Raw genomic sequence first — 9,200 nt, 5'->3', positions numbered from 1 at the left:
TCTAGGCGCTACAGTCTGGAACCGCGCGACCGCTACGGTCGCAGGTTCGAATCCTGACTCGGGCATGGATGTGTGTGATGTCCTTAGGTTAGTTAGGTTTAAGTAGTTGTAAGTTCTAGGGGACTGATGACCTCAGCAGTTAAGTCCCATAGTGCTCAGAGCCATTTGAACCATTTTGTTAGCATTTAAAATAGATTCGACATAGTTTATGTTTACACTGCACACGAAATCTGATTCTCGCACACTAAACATCCAAGTCCAAACACAAAGTGCCGTTTGTGGAAATGATTAATTTCAGGTAGTAATGTCTACCAACAGGGTTACTTGACTAGAATAAAAATGAGGTGCTGAGATCCATAAGGGCCTAAAGCACACCGCCGTCGATCCTACATTTAAGTGAATATCAGAGAAACCAGTGATACAGCCTTTCGTGAATTTTCATATATACAGTGTGGGTGTACAGCACAGATAAGATCAACAAATTTCAGAAACATGAATAAATGCCGGCCGCTGTGGCCGAGCGGTTCTAGGCGCTTCAGTCCAGAACCGCGCTGCTGCTACGGTCGCAGGTTCGAATCCTGCCTCGGGAATGGATGTTTGTGATGTCCCTAGGTTAGTTAGGTTTAAGTAGTTCTACGTCTAGGGAACTGATGACCTCAGATGATAAGTCCCATAGCGCTTAGAGCCATTTGAACCATTTGAATAAATGCTACAATCTCACAATCGACGTTAATGTTCGTTAGGCCATTATGATTCTCAGCGCCTCAAATGGATTACTGTATGATAAAATACATAATACACACAAAATAGGTTTATTAACAGTACAAATATAGCATATACTGACGACCAATCTAATTTTACAACAGTATATAGTGACTGAATTAGCATATCTGAGGAGTGTGTGTGTATTGCGTATTTAACTGGGGACCTAGAAACGACAGAGAGGCTTCGTGCCGCCGCAGTCCTCAGTGGTTCACAACCCCACAGCAGGCCACAGCAGTCTACCAGCCCCACCGCCGCGCCACACAAAACCCAGGGTTATTGTGCGGTGCGCCCCACAGTGGACCTCCTGGGAACGTCTCATAACAAACGATTGTAACCCCAAATGTTTGCATGGTAGAGCAATTATGGTGTAGGCTTACGCGGAAAAAGTGTCTGCGCAGTAATCGCCGACATAGTGCAACAGAGGCGGCATAAGAAGAACAAGCCCGCATTCGCCGAGGCAGATGGAAAACCGCCTTAAAAACCATCCACAGGCTGGCCGACACCCTGGACCTCGACATTAATACGCCGGGCGGACTCGTGCCGGGGACCGGCATGCCTTCCCGCTCGGTAAGCAGCGCGATAGATGGTGCGGATAGCAGTGCGGGCTCTGAGGAGTGTGCTATCATCTAGCGGGATTTATGCCAAGCGGGCGGGGATAAGAGTTTGCTGCAGTGTGCTACCACCTGGTGGCACTCAAGTAAACTTCAAGCTAAATGGCAAGCTGTGATTGTGAACCATGCACATTGTTTACCAAATCCATATGTGAAACTTCCTGGCAGATTAAAACTGTGTGCCAGACCGAGACTCGTACTCGGGACCTTTGCCTTTGTAACAAGTCCGATTTATGTATCTCGACCCGATCCGGATCTGATAGCAGCCCAAATAATTATTAATTAATGTGACCGTGTACCTAATGGGGCTGGCAATCGGATTTGACTGCTACGAAGTTGTTACATTCCATTTTGTCCTTCTCAAATGCTGTAATAATGAAATGTCTGGTGACAAGAAGAACGCCAACACAGCTTCACTAATCAAGAACCTATATTCGTCTCAAAAACACAAAAGGAAGGAGACAGCCACTGCCTTCGTCATACATATTTAATTACGGCTAATCTCAGCACAGGCTTCCTCGCTATTCATTATCATCACACGCAAATTCAATCACTGCAATCCAACACTGCAATCCAAATGATGCCGGCGCGGTAGACGCGAAACCACAAATATCGGCACAGAAATATCACTGATCACTCTCGTAATTATACTTTTTCACTTTCCTGTATTATTCTAGCACAAAGGGGTTAAACCGTGGCGATGGCCACTCCCTTTGTCGGTAAAGCCTTGCATTACAGCAACAGGCCTCCACACGGCTCGGCCCGCAACCTGGGAACTGACTCAACTCTACACTCGCTCTCGCAACACGACACTATCGATTGTTTGCCCTATCGACCTGTGCCGAGTGCAAACTTATAGTAAGAGCCTACGGACCCCTTACATCCACGCCCTTGAAAACTTCTTTGGAGCCTCTGGCATAAAAGAATCGGCTAGGGAGTTAGACATTACTACATCTGAACAAAACACACAGTGTAAATAATTAATGAAATTACAATTCACCAAATAATCCCTCGACTCCGGTAGTGGGCTGCCTCCACAATAATATTCTACAAAAGGTTATTACATCTCATAAACATGGCATTGTCCAAATTACAATTTTTTTATCAAGCAACAATAATCCTCTATAGTCCATATTGAATGTAACACACAACATACAATCAAAAATTATTACGTGAACATATGACATATGAGTTATTATATTACAAAATAGTTGTTACTGGTTTTACACCCATTCTCAGGTACTCATCGATATGAAATATGAAGTTCTAGTTACAATACATCAGAAAATACAATGCAAATAAACATTCCCCTTTTTCAAATGTCCATTCAACAACTAAATGTCCTAAACATGTCCTACCCAACTACATCAAGGAGCTTGAACACTCTCATTTCAGACATTCGCCCTAATTGAGTTCCCCTTCCTCATCTGGGTTATCCCTGTTCTCGTGTGAGTAGTACCTTATTATGTTTTCCACATGTTCCTTACCATGCACTCTCTTTGTCCGTGCATACTCCAACTCCACAGTGTTAGGATGACCAATTTTTATAATCCTGTATGGTCCCTTATAAACGTGGTTGAATTTATGTATTTCAGAGTTTATTTTCTTTGATTTTGCATGAACCTTTACTAAAGTGCGCGTCATATATCTTGGCGGCCGAGTTTAGGTTCGTTCTGCTCATCTGACGTCACAAAACACAGTCAGCCAATGAACAGAGAACGATGTTGCCAGATCTCGACAGCAGTGCAGAGCACGGACGAGTGTCTTCAGTTTTAGAAACGTTCAGTCATAAATAAAGTAATAGAACAAAAGCAATGTCTTGATAGCAGACTTTCTTTTACAGAAAGTTTGGAAAAAGCATTCTTTATACCAATTGCTTCATATTCTATTAATTAATTAAACCAAACAAGCAATAAGACTCCTAACTCAGGCGATAGCAAGGAAAGGTGTTTGTTTCAATCTCACGAACTGCTTTTTCGCAATAAAGAACAGCGGTAATTGTTTATTTCCTATTGTACTTCGACGAAGCGTGAGTAATCAGTCATACCAACAGTGTTTATAAGTAGTTGCGTGTGCTGTTAGAGTCCTTATGGAGTTAGACTGTTCAAGGAGCTGAGGTAGCAGAACGGTTAAGGTGTTGGACTGCCAAGTGAAAGGTTATGAGTTCAAACGTTATGCGGTGCTTAATATTTTCTTTATTTAAAAACAATATTGGAGTGCCTTACTTCACGAATTTTATTCGTTTGAATGAAATTTCTAGTGCTTTGCCTCTTCATTAACTTTTTCGCTGCTGCAGACACGTGCTCCCCGCATTCCGCGCTGTGCGCGATTTTGTCATCACTGCACTTCTCGCCTGTGCAGACACATGGTGTTCCCACTGCTTTGACACACTTATCATTCGATTTCACAAAAACTATTTGGCCAAAAAATTTGATTTTTACACGTCTTCTTGCCTGGTACCTTCCCCCCCATAAATGACTTAATTTTGTTTTGATGTGCAGCATTAAATGTAGTAAACCATTGCACGAAATTCTGAAGAGTTTGCGGAGGTAAAAGTCCATAGCGTATACTTTCCGTATGGTCGATTTTAGTTGCCACAATGTTGAGAATGAAATGTGGACAAGATACCTAAATTTCATATAATATTTACTGTATAACAATATCTCATTTAATTTAAGTACCACATAGGTGTCGTATGTAATATTGAGAAATATTCCGTCTTTCGCGACTGTAATAAAAGTTTTATATACACACGGCGCGTTTGGCTTTATTTTAAAGCACTTCCATCGGTGAAAGGTATGGCACATACACAATGGTATTCATGTTCTATTTCTTGTTTTTGTTCCACAGTCGCAGTTTTACCAATGGTGTTGAAATATATCCCTCTTCTGCAACTGTAATAAGCGACGTATTTAGACCAGACGCGTTTCTCTCTTTTGAAGCATCATGTATTTTGTGTCCGCCATTGCCAAGTCACCTTTCGTAGTTTTGTGCTGCGGTAGCACAATATTCAACGTTTGTGTTGGCTCATGTTTTAGCAAATAAATGCTGTTTGTATGTGCCACACACAAAATTATATTTGACATAGCTCTGAGCACTTCACTGACAGACGGTATATTCAAGTCCTAATGTTTTTGTAAGTCCACAGTTTTGTTTAATGTATTTTGTCTACTTCCTTTTGATTGATTGAAGTGCTTTAAAATAAAGCCAAACGTGCCCAATGTAAGTAAAACTTTTGTTACAGTCGCGAAAGGTGGAATATTTCTCAATATTACATACGACACTTATGTGGTACTTAAATGAAATATATAGGTATCTTGTCCACATTTCATTCTCAACATTGTGGCAACTAAAATCGACCATACGGAAAGTATACTCTATGGACTTTTACCTCTGCAAACTCTTCAAAATTTCGTGCAAAGGTTTACTATATTTGATGCTGCATAATAACTGCGTTGAACATCGAAACAAAATTAAGTCATTTATGGGGGGAAGGTATCAGTCAAGAAGATAGGTAAAAATCTAATTTTTGAGCCAAATAGTTTTTGTGGAATCGAATGATAAAGAGTGTCAAAGCAGTCGGAACACAATGTGTCTGCACAGGCGAGCAGTGCAGTGACAAATCGCCCACAGCGCGGAATGCAGGGAGCACGTCTTTGTAGCAGCGAAAGGGTTAATGCGGCCGTGGTGGCTTTACTTCATGAACTGCGCGCTCCCCCCTACATGTAAGCTTGCGAACTATGCTATACTATGGCGCTGCTTCTATTGGCGTGTGCGTCGTGTGCAACTGGCAACGCAGCAATCTCCAGCGTCTGGGCGGGCATGCGCGAGCCACCAAGATAAAAGAATTGAACTATTGTACCAAGTCTCCCACTCGGTAAGTTATCGGTTTCACTAGCTTGTCGTGTCTTTCCTGTTTTTCCGAGCCTTCTCCTTCATACTTAATTCCACTAGCTCCAATTTCCTTTCCCAGGTCAATGAACTTCCTGGCGGGTAGACTAGCAACTCACGAAAAATACTGTCGGGTTCTTGATTGAGCAATACTTCGCATGGTGCAAACCCTGTAGAATCATGTGGGAGGTGATTCCTGACCTGCTCAAATTCTTCCAGATATTCTTTCCATGAACCATGCTTCCTATGACAGTATGTTCGGCATAAACGGTTCAACAATTCCTTCATTGTTCGTTCTGCAGGGTTAGAAGCTGGCCTATACCTAGAAATGGCAATTTCTTCTATTCTGTGCTCATTTAGCATCTCTGTCCACTCCTTTGACCTAAATTGTGACCATTATCACTCAAAATTCGCTTAGGAATACACACCTTTTGGCTTGGAAACCAGTTCTTCCACTACTAAGATTTGTGTTTAATTCCCTCGTGAGGCAGGAAGTGGCCCAAAGAGATCCACTGCAACTATGTCCTTAATCGCTGTTGGTACAATTGCATGCATATATCCTTTGTGCTGTACTGTAGTCGTTTAAGATTTTTGACAGGTGTCACATGTACTCAGTATCTTACGTATATGCCTTCCCATGTTGTTGAATGCACAATCTAACTTCAACTTTTCCAGACACTTCTTCGGTCCATAATGCGCATTACTATAGTGCGTATACCAAATTAACTTTTCTACCACATGGTCAGGCACACAGAGTTTCCAGTTCTCCTCACTCTCCTTGTTTCTTTTATAAAGTATCCCATTATGAATATAATAAAATGTGCGAATTCTTTCCTCTCCTGCACACCTGTATTTGTTTTTAATTGTCTTTAATTTCTCATCCTCGTTCTGTTCCCTGCACACATTCTTTAGGAACTTCCTTATGAATTCTTCATACTGTACTCCCTTCATCAGGTTAATTCTAACTCCTTCTCCCTTTGGTCTGTCCACCAACATTCCTCTCGAGTCAGCTGGTAATCTTGACAAAGCATCAGGTATTATATGTGTTGCTCCTGGTTCATAAATTATCTCGAAGTCATAGTCCTGTAATGCCAGGGCCCATCGCGTTAGTCTGCTATGCCTCAACTTGCTTGTGGTCAAAAATGTAAGGGCCTTATGGTCAGTCACTACTTTCACATGCCTCCCGGCCAAATAATACCGGAAACACTTAAACCCCCACACAATTTCCAATGCCTCCCTTTCAGTAATCGAATATTTTCTCTCCCAAGCATTTAAACTCCTGCTACCGAACGCTATTGTTCTTACACTCTCACCATTTCCGCTCCTCTCCATTTGGTACAAATGTATTCCTAGTCCATAGTCAGAGCTGTCTGCTCCAAAATAAAAATCCTTGGAAAAATCCGGGTGGTACAATATATCTGCACTATATAGTGCTTCCTTGATATTCTCAAACTCGGTTTGGCACTCTGCACTCCAATGCCATGGCATCTTCGCCTTGGTCAGTTCCCTCATACTCGGGGCATTAAGTACAGATCCTTTGACAAATTTTCTATAAAACTCACAAACCCCAAAGAATGCTCACAACTGCTTCTTACTATGGGGGGTCGGAAAATTTCTAATAGCCTCCATTTAACTAGGATCGGGATAGATACCCTCCTCTGATATTATATGGCACAGGAATTTTATCTTTGACTTGCCAAATACCGACTTGTCCAGGTTTACAGTTACCCCTGCGGTTTCAAAAGCTGCCAAGATTGCATCCAATCTATTCAAATGTTCTTCCCATGATTCGCTTGCTATCAAGAGGTCATCCACGTAGACAGTGACCTTTTTAAGTAACTCCTCGCCTAGTTTCTTATCCATTGCTCTTATGAATTCAGACACTGACACATTAAGCCCAAATGGCAACACTCTAAATTGTTAGCACCTCCCTCCATAAGTAAATGCTGTATACTGGCGGGACTCTGTGGCCAATGGTATGTGCCAGTAACCAGCAGTTAAGTCGATACTACTAAGCACCTTTGCTCCTCGGAATTTTTGAATCAGTTCTTCTATAGTCTCAGGTTTGTCCTGCTCAGGCTCGATGATCTTGCTCACTGTTCGCGCATCTAACACTATCCTCACCTTTCCATCCTTCTTATCAACAACAAATAGGGGGTTATTATATTGACTGTTGGCCCTTTCTATAACACCAAGGTCCATCATCCTCTGTATCTCTTCATCTACTGCTCTTCGTTTCGCCTGGGGAATGGAATACTGTTTTATATTGAACAGTTTATGGTTCTTTATCTTTAGCTTACACTGCACCCCTTTCATGACACCTGGCCGTTGAGAAAATACCTAATGACGCCTGTATAAAACTGTGGCTAATTTCCTTTTAGTCCCTTCATCTAGGTGTGTCATCTCCTCCAACTTTTTACTGATTTTATCCTCTTTAAGTCTATCCTCTCGTGCTAATCCCTCAAGGTATATCAACACTTCTTCTTCTAGTTCTTCTTCCCCGTATCCCATGGTGGGTTCCTCTTCATAACACAAACTTATCCTTCTGAATTCCTCCTCTTCTTCGATTGCACTCCCCTCAGCAAACTTTAACCTCTTCTCTTCTCCCTTTCTTCCTTTGACCTTGATAGTACCTTCATCAAAACTCACTACTGCATCAACTTCATTCAACCAATCTAGCCCTAAAATAATTGATGTTTTCAATCCAGCCACCACCAAAAATGTTGCTTCGTATTCTTCTCCCTCTATCTCGAAGGTAATCGACACTTGTTCTTTAATAGGTTTACTCCTTGCGCCAAACGCATTCACAATTCTCACTCCACTCACCGGGAAACTAGGCAAGCTAATGTTTGCTTTTAGTACCTGTTCATATAACCTCTTGGACACTGCACATGCTTCACTTCCCCTATCGACTAACGCCTCGATATTCAGTCCACATAGCTTGATCCTTATCATGGGTAGTATGGGTTCTTTGGGAATCCCACTTCTTTCCTCCACTAGATCTTCTCTCAGATCTCCACCATTGTCGTGTCTTAGTAGGTTTACTCTGGTCCTTGTAGCTCTCACTCCTGACTGGACCTCATCTGGAGTGTCATTCAGTTTTCCGGTCTCTCCGCCTCTTCTATATGCACTGTGTCATTCATTCGCCTATCCCATCCTCTCTCATGATCTCTTGGTTCTTCACTCCTTTTCCAATCATTTCTCCATTGCCGTTCACCACCATGGTTCCTGTGCCTTTAGCCACCACCTCTTCCTCTATAATTAGACGAATTACCAAAATGATTCCTTGGCTCATTACTTCCCCCTCGGTTTTGATCATTAGCTTGATTGTGTTCCTGTGATCGAACAGATTCCAACTGTTCCAGTATTTCCATCAAGGCCTCCCTGTCTTTAATTAGGCTCCCGGATACAGTTTCTTGCATTCTCTGGCTCATTCTTCTTTTTATCGCTGATATCATTATGTCATCACTCAGGGGTTGTTCCAAGGTCTCGTTCAATTCCCACAAATGTTCAGCAAACTCTCTCAACGTTCCTCTCCATGTACTAAGTGACTTTCGGTGGAGTAGGTCCTCAGTTGCTGCAAACTGATGACTTTTGGACCAGTATTTCTTCAAGAATTCCTCTTCAAACTGATCATAACTAGTAGTCCCTTCCTTTTTCCTGACTCCCCAAGTGAAGGCCTCACCTTCCATTCTATCTATTGCAAATTGAATCTTGTCTGAGTCTTTAAGATGTGCTGGGAAAACTCCTTTTAACCATTTCATAAATATCATTGGGTGCAACCCTCCTTTCGGTCTAAATTTCTGCCCTGTATTATTTTGGATGTACCGATTATCACTGCTCATCAAGGTAACGACTCTACCTTCCCCAACAGTTAAAGTGGCATTGCTAATTCGTTTATCAATTTTTCTGTCTTCCTCTCCAATTGCTGCA

General features: G+C 42.1%; 1 protein-coding gene across 1 annotated transcript; it reads right to left on the bottom strand.

Annotated features, from left to right (window-relative positions):
- Nucleotides 1-7,607: 7,607 nt before the first annotated feature.
- On the bottom strand, nucleotides 7,608-8,222 carry LOC126452264 (uncharacterized). The gene has a single exon (XM_050091055.1). The coding sequence runs from the start codon at nucleotides 8,220-8,222 to the stop codon at nucleotides 7,608-7,610; it is 615 nt and encodes a 204-aa protein (XP_049947012.1).
- Between the last annotated feature and the right edge of the window lie 978 nt (nucleotides 8,223-9,200).

Source organism: Schistocerca serialis, unplaced genomic scaffold, assembly GCF_023864345.2.
Source record: "Schistocerca serialis cubense isolate TAMUIC-IGC-003099 unplaced genomic scaffold, iqSchSeri2.2 HiC_scaffold_843, whole genome shotgun sequence".
In the NCBI taxonomy this organism is placed as follows: domain Eukaryota; kingdom Metazoa; phylum Arthropoda; class Insecta; order Orthoptera; family Acrididae; genus Schistocerca; species Schistocerca serialis.
Note: the sequence above shows the minus strand (reverse complement) of the source record. Positions and strands in the feature narration are given on the sequence as shown.

What these genes read in the sequence shown, in the direction of transcription:
- LOC126452264 (XM_050091055.1), bottom strand. Translation starts at nt 8,222, where the DNA reads ATGATAAGGATCAAGCTATGTGGACTGAATATCGAGGCGTTAGTCGAT.